The 19564-nt window shown below is 43.3% G+C and overlaps 1 protein-coding gene across 1 annotated transcript in view; it reads right to left on the reverse strand.

Moving 5' to 3' along the window:
- TTLL8 (tubulin tyrosine ligase like 8) overlaps positions 1 to 19564 on the reverse strand; it is a 141101-nt gene that overhangs the window by 14309 nt on the left and 107228 nt on the right. Inside the window, exon 14 of the mRNA XM_030216801.1 lies at positions 14063 to 14537. Coding sequence (XP_030072661.1) covers positions 14063 to 14537 — 475 coding nt within the window. The remainder of the gene's footprint in view (positions 1 to 14062; positions 14538 to 19564) is intronic.

The raw sequence follows: 19564 nt of genomic DNA on the forward strand, positions 1-19564 counted from the left end.
TAAGATGAAGAGAATGAGTAGTATAAACATAGCTAGTAGGTGATTCCAGCATATCATTCATTATAGTTAACGGGAAAAAAAAAAACAGCTGGAACTGGGGTAGGGGGGGAGTTAGGGAGATGGCAATGTGCTGGACCTGGGGAAGGGGGGATAGGCAGATGATGATGTGCTGGACATTGGGGAGTTGGCAGATGAACATGTGCTGGACTTGAGAGGGGGTTAGGGAGATGAAGGTGTGCTGGAGCTGGAGATGTTCTGAACCTGGGTGGAGAAGAGATGTAGAAATGTGCTAGACATCCTAGACACGCCAGGATAGACACTAGATCCATGAAGGGAGAGAGGCAGATATACCAGACTGTGAGGGAAGAAGAGAAAGGACAGAGAGAAGAGGAGAATGCTGGTCCAAGAGTGGGGGGTGGAGGAGGAAGGTAAGTGAAAAGGGAGGAACAGGGCACAGAGAAGAGATGCTAGGCATGGAGTAAGCTTAGGTACAGGGATACAGAGGAGCAATGATGGAAAAGGGGTAGGATGGGGACAGATAGAGGCAATACTGAATATAAGTTAAGAATAGTTGCAGTAAGAAGCCAGATGCTAAACATGTGGGGAAGATAGAAATAGGGACACAGAGGTGAGATGCTGGACAGGACAGATATGGATGCACAGAGGAGGAGGAGAGAAGACATGGAGAGAGAAGAAATGTCAAATGTACAGGAGACCATGGAAAGACAGGAAGAACAGAGAAAAACAGATGAAACACTTGGACCAAATCAAATGGAAAAATAAAATGCTCAAACTACAAAGTCTGAAAAAAAGTATTTTATTTTGAATGTATTAATTGGAACATGTCAGCTTTAGGAAACATGCATTTCAGTTTATATTTCTCTAGTATGGCTATGTACAGAGTTTGGAAAACAAACTAGCAGATCAATATAATATCCAAACCACTTTATTGAAGATACCATATGTAAGACAAATGCCCGACACAAGCCGTGTTTCGCCCAACAATAGGGCTGCATCAGGGGCTATAATAAACAACAAACATATCAAATTATAAAACATAGAGAATCATAAACAATTATGATTCTCTATGTTTTATAATTTGACGCAGCCCTATTGTTGGGCGAAACACGGCCTGTGTCAGGCATTTGTCTTACATATGGTATCTTCAATAAAGTGGTTTGGATATTATATTGATCTGCTAGTTTGTTTTCCACATTGGATTCTGCAGGTCCCTTGCCTTGTTGTTTTCTATGTACAGAGTTTGACTTCTTGATGTTTACAGTTTTTTGCCTTTATATCTCTATTACTTGTCTATGGTCCTTTCATATTTGCTGAGGGTCTGTCTGTGTTTCTGTGCTTATGACTAAGGTGTAGCAGTCCTGTTTGTTTTGTTTTCTCACTAGGTGGTGAGTTGGTATTTGAGTGTCTGGAGCAATATTTATAGTGTTTCCTTTTCATGGAAAAGGTTCTTGCTCTCTGAGTCCTAGGAATTAATACTGTATAGTATGGTAAGGTTCTGAATGTGTTTTTACACAAGTTTGTGTATAGTGTTTCCAGTGGAGGGATTGTATGTTGGCCTTAATGGTCAGGAAAGGTTTAATATAATTTTAGTTTCTTAGAACATCATATAATGTTTGTGAAAAAAAATCCTAGAATATGTGGCACTGTTTTTCTTCCGAGATGGCAACCCTAGTTCGGACAGCTGGTTGTAGAAGGGTGAGGTGGGGGAATTGTGCACAGTAGTTGTAGCAAGGGACTTGGGGTGGGACGAGGGAGAAGTAAGGGTAGAGAAAGGGAGGGGCCATGGAGCACGGCAGGTGTCAGGGTTTTCTCTGTCAAAAAGTTGGCAACCCTATTCATCGGTAGCAGAAGATGCATTACTAAGATGTCATCTCATGCCACCATGGGACGAGTCTTGCGATAAGAGCTGCAAAATCTCACAGCTTTTATCGTAAGCCTCATCCAACATCAGCAAGACATGATGTTTTACTAAGACATCCCCTGGGGGAGATGGCTTGTTGGTGCTATGGCCTACAGAATTTTGGTGAGCTGGGGCAGAGTCAGAAGGCACAGTGGGTGGAACTGGGGTGGGGTTGGGGACAGGACTGGGTGGAATGGGGCAGGACTGGGTGGAGTGGAGTGAGGCAAGGCTGGAGTGTGTCTTCAAATATCTCTCTCAAACATTCGGCCCCCTTGGTTGCTCTGCTGATATAACAGTTGTCTTATTGTGCAGTGATCTGCAATTTAACAGATGAAACTTTAAAGACAAGGAGACCAGATATTTAGTAACTAAACAACCATTCCTCTGTGTATATTGCAAACATCTTAGCTAAGGATAATCCAAATGCTTGGAGACTAGATGAGGCCTATGGCCCTAGACAACAAAAACAGAATAAACCATAGGAGGTATCTCAACTAAACAATTATAAAACATAAAATCAACTAAAAAATATCCTAATAAAATCAAAACCAGGAAAAAAACAATCCCACCTCATATTTAAAACCACTCTAAATAAAACGAAAAACCTCACCCAGAAGTCCACCCCAAAGAGCAAGCCGAAAGAGCACTACTTGCTCCTTGGGAGCATGCCTGCAATGCAAACGCCCCTAGCACTTTACACTGTGACTTCTGGGAGAGTGTTTACATCATTGTTGTTATGTGACCACTACTGGAATAATACCATTCTGCCTCAACCGGGAACATACAAGTTCACTCAATGTGCCCGCAACACACAAATACAAAGAGCACACATGTGAATTGCAAGGTAGTCAGACACAAACACCGCTAGAACTTCAGAATTTATACTGTGACTTACAGAAGAGTGCTTACGTCACTGAGGTCACATGACTACAACTGGAATACTACACTACCCTGCCTCAAGCAAGAATGCACAAGTTCACTCAAGGTACGTTGTTGCAGTCACGTACTTGATCCAGTCCATGTAATTAGCAGTCAATAATGACATGCAAGTCCAGTTTATTTGTGTGAAATGGATAAACCAGTCCAAAAGGAAGCTCGGAAAGTGATACAAATATGTAAAATATTTTCCTGTACAAAAAAGAACAACACAAAGAAACAAAAAAAGAACAAAAGCCAAAACAAAATGTACAGTAGCAAGAGATATTCATAGCTCCAGGTTCACAACAATTAAAAATAGCAAAATATGCATTACAAAAACATACAGAATAAAAAATCACAAACACAAAGAGAGTAGTTTTAGATTAAGAGATCAAGTAGTGCCTATTTGTAGCCTATTTTATAAAGATACAAGAGGCACCTAAGTGGGAACGTTATCAACGTAGGCTACCGTTAAGACATGTTATTACTTATTTTACTTTTGATCAAGGTTATATTAGTAAGCCACTTTGAGTCTGCTTTATGTGGAAAAAAGTAGGGTATAAATGTTCAAAAATAAATAAATAAATAAACTAGGTCTCATTGCATAAAATGAGACCTGTGCTAAAATAGCCCATTTTAATGGTAGCATATGTTGATAAGTTCCCCTCTAAGGGGACCTTTTATTAAGGCGCAGTAAAAAGGGCCCTGCACTAGCGGCAGTGGCTGTTTTTGCCACGCGCCAGGGCCCCTTTTACCATAGCGGGTGAAAATTGAAAAAAATGAAATGGTCGTGCAGTATGTTTGCACTTGCTGCATGGCCTTTTCAGAGGGATCACTTACCGCCACCCATTGAGGTGGTGGTAAGGGCTCCCGCACTAACCCAGAAATAACCAGGCAGCTCGCAGCACTACCCAATTACCGCCAGAAATATTTCCCCCTAATTACCGCTAGCACCAGAAATAGTGTGCGCTGGGGGAAGAACTACCATCAGCTCCTGCATTGGGCTGGTAGCAGTTCCTGATTGGGGCGCAGCAAGCCCATTACCGCATGCCAACCCTTTAGTAAAAGGGACCCTAAGTATATTTCTAAAAATGCCATTGAAAAGTTGCAGAAATCACAGGTATTTACGCCAGTCCAGAAATGTATACTGCAGCTGAGATAATATTTGACCATCTCTCTGACCTCATGTACAACTTTCTTTAAATTAGTCACCTTACTTTCTAATTCTTCTTACTCTCTTACCTATTTATATGTTCCATCTTTGCTTATACCCTTCACTATCAATTAAAATGTTCTATTATGCATTGTGTTGATATTGTAAGTAGTATACTATGCCATACTTTGTATTGTTATTTGAATATTTTTACTGCTGTAATTGCCTATTGCTCATGTTTGATCTATTCTTACTGTACACCACCTTGAGTGAATTCCTTCAAAAAGGCGGTAAATAAATCCTGATAAATAAATAATTACTGTATATGCATATGTGTGCACATATGCACACAAATACCAAAATTGTTATTCTGTAAATACGGATTTTAAAAACTCTATGTCAAAAAGCCAAAAGAAGGTGTATCCTATATATATAAGAGGAAGACCATCAATATATGCAATTGTATAGTGTCCATCTACATAATACTAATAATAGTCACAGTGTACTGTAAATGTCACTACATAGTGACTATACCAACGCAGCTCTTAATTACATCAAAGGTCAATCCTCTAATTTTTATGTATGTGATAACTGCCCATAATGTTAACTTCACTCTAACTTACATTGGTTTTTTTTTTTTTCAAAAATGTCAAAAATCTTCAGACTCATCCCCAGAAAACAAACAGTGCATGTCTTCTATAACACAGATGTTACAACTATCTATATGGGCAGAGTCTGGATGGATCATGGGGGGGGGGGGGACTCTCACTTATATGCATAACATATAGAATGCTACAAGTTATGCATATATCTCCAGCATTTAGGTGAGAACATTTACACTAGTTCTATAGCCAGTATAAGTACTTGCGCCAAAATTATACATGCATATAACTTAGGGCCCTGCTTACTAAGCCGCATTATAGGCACGTTAACATTTTTAACGCGTGTTAACCATGAAAGCATGTTATCCTTATAGGCGCCTACATGGTTAGCACGCACGCTAAGTGTAGATGCACTAAAAACATTAACGCACCTTAGTAAACAGGGCCCCAAATTTATTATGCTAGAATTCTATGAAGGAAAGTAGGCACCTACTTTCCTTTATAGAATAGGTGCAATATAGGCACCCTCCAGGCACTTATATATCTGTTATAGAAAGGCCCTCAAAAACGTTGTGGCATGCTGCATGCTGTGATATGTGATTGATGACAATGACTCCAAGAAATAATATAATCCCCTCCGCAATGTGTATTAACTAATATCAACAACTCTATATAACAGAAAAAAAATTTTTAGCAGGAAAAAGCCTCAATGAGCTCCAAATAAATTGCACTGTTTCAGCAGTAGTGGAGTTCTCACTGTCATCATTGGCTACAAAAAAAAAAAAAAAAACCTTTCACAATGCACAAATTTCAATACAAACTTTTCAAAATTTCAAATCAAATATTTAACTTGAAAATGTTAAGATGCCATGGAAAACGGTAAGAGAAAAGTGTCCAAAATCTGCATTTGGATGTTTTCCTCACAAAAACGTGCAAATTGGTATTTTCAAAACCAATTTTTAGGCATTCTTCTATGAAGTCCTTCAGAAGTGCATTCAAATCACAAGGGGTGTGTCAGGGGCGCACTAAGGGTGGGATCTGGGCGTTCCTAACACTCGGCCGTTTTTCAGCCATAAAAGGAAGAAAACAAAACCATCCAGGACTAACACTAAGATGTTTTGAGCTACACCTGTTTTTACTGGTCACTAACCCCCCTCCCACCCACCCCCAAAAATGTGATTTAAAACATTACTTGCCAGCCTCTATGTCAGCCTCAGATGTTATACTCAGGTCCATTAGAACAGCATTCAGGTCCCTGGAATAGTCTAGTGGTGGGTGCAGTGCACTGCAGACAGGTGGACCCAGGCCCATACCTCGCCCTACCTGTTACAATTGTGGAGGAAACTGTGAGCCCTCCAAACTCACCAGAAACCCACTGTACCCACATATAGGTGCCCCCTTCACCTGTAAGGGCTATGGTAGTGGTGTACAGTTAGGGGTAGTGAGTTTTGGGTGGGTTTTGAGGGGCTCAGCAGACAAGATAAGGGAGCAATGGTGAGATGTGTACCTACCTGGGAGCATTTTATGAAGTCCACCGCAGTGCCCCCTAGGGTGCTCTACTGCTTTCCTGGGATGTCTGGGGGACCAGTCTACTTAAAATGCTGGCTCCTGCTACATCCCAATGGCTTGATTTTGTGCATTTTGCACTTGGATGGGTTTTTTTTTTTTTTTTTAAATGGACCAAAAAAAAACAAAACGTCCAAACCACAAAACATTGCTCAAAAAGGTATTTTAGAAAAAAAAAGATAAGATGTTTTTATTTTTTGAAAATGACCTTCTTTCCTAGTAAGATTTGGGATGTTTTTTTTGCAAAACGACCAAAGTCGGACTTAGATGTCATATCGAAAATGCCCCTCTGTGCGTGCTAAAGTGCCACATTTAGGCATGCATATTTACATTGATCTTTACACGGCATAAGCGGGTGTGCTGAAATGTTTGCATGTAAATGCTGACTTACACTAACATTCTATAACAGAATTTGAGTGCCCAGATATAGTTTCAGAATTTGTACTCAGTGCCTAAACCTTTGGTGTCCTTTATAGATTTCCCCCTAATATGTACAAAAATGACTAATAAAATCACTAAGGGGCCCTTTTATACCACATGCCAAAAAGCACTTCTGTGAGTCGCGCTGAGGCATCCCGTCGTAGTGAATCAATCAGCGCACGCTAATACCACGCTGACAAATATTTGTTATTTTTCAGCAAAGGAGGTATGACTACGGCCGGAGAGTAGATGTGCCCTGCGCTAATTGAGTAGTATGGTCACGTTGCTGCGTGATGCCCGAATACCACGGGGTTAGCATAGAAGCCGTCAGCGTCCACAAAATAGACGGCGAAAAAGGCTCCCGCGGTAAATGGCATGCGCCAATTGGGAAATATTTACATGTGACCATTTTACTGCCGCGCTAAAAGTGGATGCAGCGCGCAGGAAACCTATGCGCTAACAACAGCGCTGTCCGCTTTTTTGCACGGCTTAGTAAAAAGGCCCCCAAATGATTCAGTAATATGTCACAGGTCTAGTTTCTTTTCATGAGGCCACGAGAACTGAGTAATGACGTATAATGCAGTATTATAACATCATTATCCCCCAAATTGTATGAATGGTGCTCAAAACTGCATTTGCAAATGTGGTCATGTGCCCAATTTGCACATGCAATTTAACTAAGAAGCCAATTAACATCAATAATTGACTTCCGGAATTGGTGATCACCATTGTGGAAAATGTAAGCCACATTGAGCCTGCAAATAGGTGGGAAAATGTGGGATACAAATGCTACAAATAAATACATAAATAAATAAATAAGTAAATAATTGGCCATTAATAATCAATTATTGGCACTAATTGGCAACAATTGGAATTTAAGCATGCACCGTTCTAGGCAGTATTCTATATAGATGCATGTGTAAATTTTTTAGTGTGCAACGGGAAAGGGGGCATGGCCTTTGGTGAGGTATGGGTGGGTCAGGGGTGTTCACGAAAGATGTGCACAGTATTACAGAATCTGGGGCATCCACACCTAATTTAGGCGTGACGATTTACACCAGGTTTCAGTTGGTGTAAATCAGGGTTGTCCAGCCTCGGTCCTCGAGGGCCGCGATCCAGTCGGGCTTTCAGGATTTCCCCAATGAATATGCATGAGGTCTATTTGCATGCACTGCGTCCACTGTATGCAAATAGATCTCATATATATTGATTGGGGGAAATCATGAAAACCCAACCTGGCGAGGGCAGAGGTTGGACACCCCTGGTATAAATCCTCACGCACAAAACTGGGCATGGATCCCGGTGCTAAGCACTATTCTATAAATGGCGCACAACTCAGAGCAACATTTATATTATAGCAGTCAGTGCTCATTTGAATCTAGTCCTATATGTGCAACCTCCTCTGCATACTTCTCAAAGCATGAATGTGCAATTCAATAACCATCAAGGTAGAAAGGTACTTTTCATTTACATTCAAGAAAAACTATGCATCTGTGTATATACAACCTATGATATATTTTATATTGAAAAATACAATATTTGTCAGACTATAATGACCAAATTATATTGGATTTGTCAACTAATGTAACTTTTAGCCTTTTTTCAGGGCTCATGTGGACATGTTGAGCAAAGTTGTAAGCCTATACTACTGACTCTATATACAATATGCAAAAGATGGACATAAAAGACACATTTAATCTCTAGAACATTGATTCAGATCATTTCATTGGACACATATTACTCAGAAAAAATGTTAAATGTCAGAGGAAACCCATGGAGGCAATCCCTTCCATAGTACAGAACATAATTCTGTACTATATGACAAAGCTGCCAAGGGGGCCCAATGTTTGAGAGGGAGATTATACTACATGCCCCCAGACCCACCCCACTCTACCTTATGGCTCCACCACCTGAAACACCTCAATCCCATGACCATTCCAGAAAATACTTTATTTACACTAGTGACAGCAGGATAGGTAAGAGAAAGTGTTTCAGTGCACTCTATTCTACCCCCTATCCAGTATCTATTCCCCCCAGGGACATAACCACGAGGGGATCTCTGCACCCCCACTTTGGGCTTAAACCCCCTACAAAACTGCTGCACCAGATGAATCACTGGTGGAGATGCCCAAGCCTCGCTAGCTAAAGAGATCCACTGCCCGGCCCCTTACCATGCTGTTTGAGCAGTGCATTCAGCGGAGTGCTTCAGCCACCGATGCCAGCACTCCCATGCATGTACAGTTTCAGGCACTTGAAACTGGAATATAAGATGATACCTTTATATTGGACTAGCCTAATACATTTTTCGATTAGCTTTCAGAGGCAAAAACCTCCTGCCTCAAGTCAGGTCAGTAAACTGCTTTTATGGTATCCTCTCTCCCCTGACCTGAGGAAGGAAGAGTTGGTCTCTGAAAGCTAGTCAAAAATGTATTAAAATTAGTCCAACATAAAGGTATCACTTTATTTTCCATCTTGTATTTCATTTGTATTTATTAACCTTTATTAACACAGCTACCACATTACTTTATCCTAATTTAAATCTACCTTTGTTGTGTGGCCATTTACTTTTTCTAATTATGTTGGTCCCAGTCTCTGTTTCTGCGTTCCTCTGTCTTCTCTTAACTTTCTGGCCAGAGTTTCTTTTCCATTTGTCATTTTTCTTTCTCCTCCTTTTTCTTTCAGTTTTCTTCAATTTATTTTTCTGTCTCTCTGTCCAGATTAAGTACATAAGTATTGCCATACTGGGACAAACTGAAGGTCCATCAAGGCCAGCCTCCTGTTTCCAACAGTGGCCAATCCAGGTTACAAGTACTTGGCGAGATCCCAAAACAGTACATTTTATGCTGCTTATCCTAGAAATAAGCAATAGATTTTCCTCAAGTCCATTTTAATAATGGTTTATGGACTTTTCTTTTAGGAAGCTATCCAAACCTTTTTTTAAACCCCACTAAGCTAACTGCTTTTACTACATTCTCTGGCAAAGAATTCCAGAGTTTAATTAGACGTTGAGTGAAGAAATATTTTCTCCAATTCGTTTTCAATTTACTATTTTGTAGCTTCATTGCGTGCCCCCTGGTCCTAGTACTTTTGGAAAGAGTAAACAAGCGACTCACGTCTACCCATTCCACTCCACTCATTATTTTATAGACCTCTATCATATCTCCCCTCAGCCACCTTTTCTCCAAGCTGAAGGGCCCTAGCCGCTTTAGTCTTTCCTCATAGGGAAGTTATCCCATCTCCTTTATCATTATCGCCCTTCTCTGCACCTTTTCTAATTCTATATCTTTTTTGAGATGCGGTGACCAGAATTGCACACAATATTCGAGGTGTGGTCGCACCATGGAATGAATCAAAGGCATTACAACATCCTCATTTTTGTTTTCCATTCCTTTCCTAATAATACCTAACATTCTATTTGCTTTCTTAGCCGCTGCTGCTGCACACTGGGCAGAGGGTTAGAAACAGAGAAACATGACAGCAGATAATGGCCAAATGGCCCATCCAGTCTGCCCTTCCTCAATAACCACTAACTCCTCCTTTTCCTAATGGATCCCACATGCCTGTCTCACTCTTCCTTAAATTGTCACACACTCTTAATCTCCACTACCTCCACCGGGAGGCCATTCCATGCATCCACCACCCTTTCCGTCAAGGAGTATTTTCTTAGATTCCTCCTAAGTGTGTTTCCTCTCAACGTCTTCCTATGCTCTCTCATTCCAAGGTTTTCCTTCATTTGAAAAAGGCTCACTTCCTGTACATTGATGCCACTGAGGTATTTAAATATCGACTAGCTCTGGACTGCACAGGATAATTATATGCTCATCCAGAAGTCAGAGGTTCTCAGTCTCCATATGCTGATAGAAGTGCATAAACCAAGTGTTTGGACTAGTCTGGAGGTATGCTAAGGAGGTCTAAATGTACACCTCTACAGTGAGTCAGCCACCATCAAATACTTAAATCTAATATACAAAGATGTGAGTCCCTTGCTGTGACCAAAAAGCTGTAACTAACGTAAACATTGTTAGGTTAAGAAAGCTTTTACAGTATTTGACATTAGAAAGCACTGTGGTTTAACAGTCAAACCAAAGCTACCATATAGAATTTAGTATTACATTAACAAAGGCTTGTTCCCTGCATCCACCCCAGCCTCATCTCATGGCATCTGCTTTAGAACATCTTTTGGTCCACACCACCCACTACACATATTTCTAGCTTGTAGCTTTGCGTCATAAAGGTTTGAGATGCAAACACTGCACTACTTTCAATATATCATCAACGATGACACCTAGATCCCTTTCCTGGTCAGTGACTCCTAATGTGGAACCTTGCATTACGTAGCTATAGTTCAGGTTCCTCTTTCCCGCATGCATCACTTTGCACTTGCTCACATTAAAAGTCATCTGCCATTTGGATGCCCAGTCTCCCAGTCTCTTAAGGTCCTCTTGTAATTTAACAACTTTGAATAACTTTGTATCATCAGCAAATTTAATTACCTCACTAGTTACTCCCATCTCTAGATCATGTTAAAAAGCAGCGGTCCCAGCACAGACCCCTGGAGAACTCCACTATCTACCCTTCTTCATTGAGAATATTGACCATTTAACCTTACTCTCTGTTTTCTACCTTTTAACCAGTTTTTAATCCACAATAGAACACTACCTCCTCTCCCACGACTCTTCAATTTCCTCTGGAGTCTTTCATGATATACTTTGTCAAATGCCTTTTGAAAAATCCAGATACACAATATCGACCGGCTCACTTTTATTCACATGTTTGTTCACTCCTTCAAAGAAATGTAATAGATTGGTGAGGCAAGGTTTCCCTTCACTAAATCCATGTTGGCTTTGTCTCAATCCATGCTTTAGAATATTCTTTATAATAGTCTCTACCAGCGCTGACATCAGGCTGGATCACCTCTGGAACCTTTTTAAAAAATCGGCGTTACATTGGCCACCCTCCAATCTTCCGGTATCATGCTTAATTTTAAATATAAATGACATATTATTAATAATAGTGATGCAAGTTCATTTTTCAATTCTATCAGTACTCTGGGATGAATACCATCTGGTCCAGACAATTTGCTACTCTTCAATATGTCAAATTGCACCATTACATCCTCCAGGTTTATAGAGGTTTCAATCAGTTTCTCTGACTCGTCAGCTTTGAATACCATTTCTGGCACCAGTATCTTTACCAAATCTTCCTCAGTGAAGACCGAAGCAAAGAATCCATTTAATCTTTCCTCTATGGCTTTGTCTTCCCTGAATGCCCCTTTTACCCCTCAGTCATTTAGTGGTCCAACTAATTCTTTTGCCGTTTTCTTGCTTTTAATATACCAAAAAAAAAAATTGTACTTTATGTTTTTGCCTCTAACGCAAGCTTTTTACAAAGTCCCTCTTTGCCTTCCTTTTCAGTGCTTTGCATTTGTCTTGCCATTCCTTATGCTGTTTCTTATTATTTTCAGTCCGATCCTTCTTCCATTTTCTGAAGGATTTTTTTTTAACTCTCATAGCTTCCTTCACCTCACGTTTTAATTCATTCTTGCTATCCAGATTTTAATTTCCCTCTTGTTATTTTGTCTACCTACAGATTTTCATCTTTCCTTCACCCTGGTTCTCCCCAAGCCCCTTCCTCTTATTCACCAGTCTTTCACTAAATCTAGCCCCCTTTCCATTCAGCATCTCTCCTCTTTCTCTCCCTACCCTTCCATCCAATGTCTCCCCTCTTTTTCCCCCATCCTTCTACCCAGCATCTGCCCTCTCTCCTGATTCTTCCATCCAGTCTCTCTCTCGCCATTCTTCTAACCAGCATCTTCTCTCTCTCTTTCTACCTTAATCCATTCAGCATGTCCCCTTTCTCTCCCTATCCTTCCATCCAACTTCTCTCCTCTTTCTCTCCACACTCTTCCAACCAGCATCTCCCCTGTCTCTCTCTCCATCCTTCCAGTGTCTCCCCTCTTTCACTCTCCATCCTTCCATTTCCCCTTTCTCTCCCTATACTTCTATCTAGCATCTCCCCTCTTTCTATCCCATCCTTCCAGTGTCTCCCCTCTTTCTCTCCCCATCCTTCCAATCGCCCCTCTTTCTAATTCCATCCTTCTACCAAGTGTCTCCCCTCTTTCTGATCCCCCTTCCATCTAGTGTCTTTCCTCTCTCTCCCCATCCTTCTACCAAACATCTCCCCTCTCTCTACCCCTTTTTCATCTAGGGTGCTCCCTCTTTCTCTCTCCATCTTTCCACCCATCTTCTCTCTCTCTCTCTCCCCCTTCCATCCAGTGTCTCCCTCTCTTCTATCCATCATTTCTCCTCCACCCTTCTATTCAGCATCTCCTGCATCTCTCTCCTCCTCCTCCCACCCAAATCCAGTGTCTTTTCTCTTCCTTCTATGGTATCTTTTGTTTCCTGCAGCTGCTGCTGCTTCTCCCGACAAGCAAAAGTGGAGGCAAAATAACAAAACGCAGGCATGAGACTGCAGTCTTTAGGCATGCACTCTACCAAAACCCTCATCCACACCCTTGTCACCTCTCGTTTAGACTACTGCAATCTGCCTCTTGCTGGCCTCCCACTTAGTCACCTCTCCCCTCTCCAATCGGTTCAAAACTCTGCTGCCCGTCTCGTTTTCCACCAGGGTTGCTTTACTCATACTACCCCTCTCCTCAAGTCGCTTCACTGGCTCCCTATCCGTTTTCGCATCCTGTTCAAACTTCTTCTACTGACCTATAAATGTACTCACTCTGCTGCTCCCCAGTATCTCTCCACACTCATCCTTCCCTACACCCCTTCCCGTGCACTCCGCTCCATGGATAAATCCTTCTTATCTGTTCCCTTCTCCACTACTGCCAACTCCAGACTTCGCGCCTTCTGTCTCGCTGCACCCTACGCCTGGGATAAACTTCCTGAGCCCCTACGTCTTGCCCCATCCTTGGCCACCTTTAAATCTAGACAGAAAGCCCACCTCTTTAACATTGATTTTGACTCATAACCACTCGCCTCCACCTACCCTCCTCTCCTCCTTCCTGTATTTGATTTGCTTACTTTATTTTTTTTTGTCTATTAGATTATAAGCTCTTTGAGCAGGGACTGTCTTTCTTCTATGTTTGTGCAGCACTGCGTACGCCTTGTAGCGCTATAGAAATGCTAAATAGTAGTAGTAGTAGCTCTGCCGCTCCTTTGCCCCAGAACAGGAAGTTGATGTCAGAGGGGGCAGTGGACCAGCGGGAGTGTAAGAAATAACCCGCCAAAGCAGGAGTATCCCGCTGAATGCAGGAGACTTGGCAGGTCTGATATGAAGGGATATATACTAAGCACAAACATTTGAAATTACATGAATCTCTGAAGCTTACTCAACAAAGCAAAGACTAGTTTTACCTGATGTGTTGGAGGGCTGTAGCAGTACCAGTTAACACTAAGCATAAACATTTGAAATATCATGAATCACTAAAGCTTACTCAAGTAACAAAGGAAAAAAAAAGCCTACTTTTACCTGAGTTGGAAGGCTGTAGCACTGTCCAGTTCAAAGTATGCACATTCAGTACAGGAGTGCTTATTCTGTTTGAATTCTGTGCATAGCCAGTTGACTTGTTCATCTGAGAAACATGAGTGATCTTTGGGACACTTGGTAAGTAATGAAGAAAATTGGGCAAGCTGGAACAACCAGTTTTTAGTATTGGTTTCAGAGGTGAATTTTTTGTTTTACAATTCTTCCTGGGCAAACATTTTGGCAAAACAGTCACATTGCTAGGTAATTTTTCTTTAGTGGTCTTCAATCTTTGTTTCAGTTTTGGATTTTCTTTGACATTCTCCTTTGATTTATCTTGGTTAAGTAAGGGGCATTTGGTCCCTTGCTCTTTATCATCATCTCTCTTTTCTCCAGTAGAGGTAATAGTTCGTATTTCCTTAATCCTTGATCCTGCCACCAAAAGCCCTCCACCAGTAAATGTTGGTAGTTCTACCAAGGGCTGTGAAAAAATAGATTTAAAACAAGGAATTAATTCAAAAATTTGACAACAGTAATGATCACATACATCAGAGATTATGCTATATTTTATGGGAACAAAAAAAAATATCCACAAATGAATTTTAAATAATGTGACCTACATAGAAAAGCACATATTCAAAGTAGGGCTGTACCGAATATTTGTATTTGACTCGGCCCCAAATAGTGTCCACATATATCATTCATATTTGGCCAAATAGTGATTTAAATTCGAATACAAATAATCCGGGGCTCTACTGAGCTAAATCCTACTGAAATAAAACATTTGATCTCCGATTTCACGTTGCTTCTTTTATTGTTACGTTAAAGCTCATTGTCATTATTTGTATTTGGCCGAATAATATTTTTCATTATTCGTATTCGGCCAAATAGTAAAATATGTTATTCGGTACAGCTCTAATTCAAAGAGAGTTATCCGGGTAGGAATGTCTCCTACCCAGATAACTCCCCCTGACCACAGCAAATCCAGATATTAAGCAGTATTTACCTGGATAGTGCTGCTGAATATACAGGCAAACCACCTTGGCAGTATATTATCCGGGTGGTCAGGAGAAGGAGTCTGGGCAGAGGCAAGAGTTACCAATTAGCAGCAATATTCAGTCTACCAACCAGATCTGAGCAAAGTTCGGACACCAAAAAGACTGCTCAAACATTATCTACTTAGTTATCTAGGTACTGGGATGAAAATTGTGGAGATCCAGGATACGTCATGGCAGCTGGATTGTACCTGGATATTCAGCACTGGTATCTGGGTTTACAAAGCCAGCACTGGCTGGTGTTCAAACAAATGCTGACTACCATGGGCTGAACACTGACAAGATTATTTTCAATGTGCACAGTGAACATGTTTATCAAGCAAATTAAAATCATATTTGGACTAAGCCTCTACTGTAAGGGTTTAAGGTGCAATATTTACAGCATATATATATATATATATATATATATATACTGTATATATATCTAATATAATAAAACGCACCCTCAACGTTCTGAGGACAACGTTCTGAAGCCATTTGACGTCACTCCCAGGCTGAAGGGTTCGTGGATTCATGGTGGTGAAGCCATCCCACTCACAGTCTCTCTGCCCCGCCCTCGCGTCAAACGTTATGACGTCGAGGGCGGATCTGTAACAGTGAAGGGATCGCTCGAACCACCCGACCACGCCCCCACCCACACAGATGTCACTCTCTTCCTCCAACACTGCCACTTCAACGCCCCTCCTGTCCATAGGCGTAGACTGGGGGGGCGAGGGGGGGCAATGCCCCCCCAAACGATGACGAGGCGCCGCCGCACCATTAGTTAAAAAAAAAAAACAACACATGCAGGCACGTGCTCCTCTCCATCCGCTTGGCTTCCCTGCCCTCTCTGTCTGCGTCCTGCCTTCCTCTGACGTCAGAGGAAGGCGGGACGCAGACAGAGAGGGCAGGGAAGCCAAGCGGACGGAGAGGAGCGTGTCCGTCTACCCCTCTCTCTTCCTCCCTCCCTCCGGCGCAGGCAGCAGTCTTTTTCTGCGTTCCTGGCAGCGGTAGCGATGTACACGCTGCCTTCGGCTCTGCCCCAAAGCCTTCTCTTCAAGTTCCTGTTCCCGCATAGGTGGGAACAGGAACTTGAAGAGAAGGCTTCCGGGGCAGACCGAAGGCAGCGTGTACATCGCTACCGCTGCCAGGAACGCTGAAAAAGCTGAAGACTGTTGCCTGCGCCGGAGGGAGGGAGGAAGAGAGGGGGTAAATGGAGTCACGATCTTGGACCACGCGGGGGGGGGGGGGGCAGTAGAAGGAAGATGGATGGAACTGGGAGGGGTGGAGAGCAGAGGGAAGATGGATGGTATTGGGAGGGGTGGGGAGCAGAGGGAAGGAGCAAGAGATGGATGGGACTGGAAGGGGTGGGGAGCAGAGGGATGGACCAGGAGATGGATGGGTTTGGGAGAGGTCAGGCACAGCAGAGGGAAGGAACAGAAGATGGATGGGACGGAGGGATGGTGAGCAGAGGGAAGGAACAGAAGATGGATGGGACTGGGAGGGGTGGGGAGCAGAGGGAAGGAGCAAGAGATGCTTGGGACTGGGAGGGGTGGGGAGCAGAGGGAAGGAGCAAGAGATGGATGGGACTGGGAGCAGAGGGAGGGAACAGAAGATGGATGGGACTGGGAGGGGTGGGGAGCAGAGGGAAGGAGCAAGAGATGGATGGGACTGGGGAGGGTGGGGAGCAGAGGGAAGCCTACTGGAAAGAAGACACTGCATAAAACAGAAGACACTGGGACCAAAGCGAATAGAAAAACTAAATGATCAGACAACAAAGGTAGATAAAAGTATTTTATTCATAATTTATTAATTGAAATGTGCATCTGTGATATTTTGCCTGTAAATTACAATTCCTTCCTCCACATTAGCATATTCATTTGCATATATATATATATGCAAATGATATGCTAATATGCTCCGCCCATTCTTTGCCCCCCCAAATGAAACAGTCAAACTACGCCTATGCTCCCGTCCCTCCCACCGACTTCAACACTCGCCACCCCCCCCCCCCCCCCCCCCCTGGCAAGAACCTGAGGACAACACGCTTTCCTGCGGAAAACATCAACCAAAGAACGAACACTGCCTCTCATATCGCTTCTCTTCGGGTCTTCTTCCCTCCCTGTGTCCCGCCCTTCCGGAACCTATGTCACAAGAGGGCGGGACACAAGGAGGGAAGACGACCCGAAAGGAAGCAAACTGCTGGGCTGGCGAGGCGTACTGCGTGCAGCACTAGACCGGAGCTTCTGTGGGCCAAGAAACAGGTTGGTGCGACAGGGTTGGAAATGGTGACCGCCGATCTGAGGGGCAGGGCCATGGATGACCTGGCCTGCTGCGTGCAGCACTTTATAACGGGGGTAAGATGCCGCGGGGGGGGGGGGGCGGCCATGACCAGCGATCTCGGGGGCAAGGGCGACCGCAGAACTCAGGGAGAGGGCCATGGATGGGAACAGAAAGGGAATGATGCATGGCAGGGCAATGTAGGAGAAAAGGCAGAGAAGTCAAGGAAAACTCTGGAACTGGGAGGGAGAGAGGACACTCCAACTGTGACGGAGGAAGGGATCCAGAAACAGGGAGGGAGGGAGGGAGGGAGGATCATCAAACACAGAGGGAAGGAGCTGGAACCTGGAGGGAGGGAGTGGGGGACCAGGAACTGAGAAGTAGGGAGGGACCAAACCTGGAACTGGGAGGTAGGGATGACCATGGAAGAGGGGGGGGGGAAGTGGGGAATGACAACAACCCTGGAACTGGATGGACCACACTGGAACTGGGCGGGAGTGAGGAGAGGGGAGGGGGGACCCTCCCCACACACACTCTCATTATCATACACACACACCCAGTCTCACTCTCTCACACAAACCCAGTCTCACTCTCTCTCTGTCACACACACACACTCGCGTATTCACTCTCTCTCTCTCTCTCTCTCTCATACACTCACTCTCACACACACTCTTTCAGACATACACACTCTGAGGAAACACCTTCCTAGCGCCCGTTTCATTCGTTTCAGAAACGGGCCTTTTAAACTAGTATATATATATATATATATATATATATATAGGATAAGAAGCTGTTCAGCTATTATCCACCTATTTACTAAAGTGTACTACCTGGCATGCAATTTCCCACAAGGTGGATCCTATGGGAAAGTTAGTTCCAGTTGAAGCTTGTTGCTGGTAGTACTGGGGAGGAGGGTTCCTGTACGCAGGGCCTCTCTGAATCCCTGAATCTCTCCTTCCTGGCATGACCCCTTCTCCCATATGCACACATGTGAGCAAGACTCCCCTTCCTGATCCATCCATGACCTGAAGTCCCCTCCCCAACAAACCCACTTCTTGCCAATAACTCCCTCTACTTTCTGCCCTCCTACAGGGTCACTGTCCTCTTCAAAATCGATGCTATTCGGTACTTTAACCTACACATCTTCAGAGTGCCAACATAGGGAACATTCAGGCTGAAGGGGGAACTACAGGAAAAGGGGGCATGGAAATGGGAAGGTCATGGGTGGTTCAGGGCGGATCATGGGCATGGTTTTTGGTTACACAGGCAATTATAGACTAAGGGGGGTACTGCTTGTAAATTTAGGCGGGGGCATTTGTATCACTTAATTGAATCCAATTAGCACCAATAACTGCTTGTTATAAAGCCAATTATTGGCCCTAATTGTCTTGTTATTCAATTAAACTGTGCATGCAATTTTTGGTGACTTTTATAGAATTGGGGGTTTATGCCAACACTATTAATAGAAATTTTAATAAAAACAATTACAGATCAACAGAGTAAGAGCAAACAATGAAATTATGAAACTATCAGGGGCATTTTCGAAAGAGAAGGCGCCCATCTTCCGACACAAATCGGGCGTCCTTCTCTCAGGGTCGCCCAAATCAGCATAATCGAAAGCCGATTTTGGGCGTCCTCAACTGCAGTCCATCGCAGGGACGACCAAAGTTCATGGGGGCGTGTCGGAGACATAGCGAAGGCGGGACTGGGGCATGCTTAAGAGATGGGCATCCTCGGCCAATAATGGAAAAAAGAAGGTCGTCCTTGATGAGCATTTGGACGACTTTACTTGGTCCATTTTTTTTCATGACCAAGCCTCTAAAAGGTGCCCAAACTGACCAGATGACCACTGGAAGGAATCGAGGATGACCTCCCCTTACTCCTCGAGTGGTCACCAACTCCCTCCCACCCTAAGAAAAAAAAATTTATTTTTTTTTTTTGCCAGCCTCTATGCCAGCCTGAAATGTCATACCCAGCTCCATGACAGCAGTATGCAGGTCCCTGGAGCAGTTTTAGTGGGTGCAGTGCACTTCAGGCAGGCAGACCCAGGCCCATCCCCCCTACCTGTTACACTTGTGCTGGTAAATGTGAGCCCTTCAAAACCCACCCGAAACCCACTGTATCCACATGTAGGTGCCCCCTTCACCCCTTAGGGCTATGGTAGTGGTGTACAGTTGTGGGGAGTGGGTTCTGG

Source organism: Microcaecilia unicolor, chromosome 10 (genome assembly GCF_901765095.1).
Source record: "Microcaecilia unicolor chromosome 10, aMicUni1.1, whole genome shotgun sequence".
Taxonomy (NCBI): Eukaryota; Metazoa; Chordata; class Amphibia; order Gymnophiona; family Siphonopidae; genus Microcaecilia; species Microcaecilia unicolor.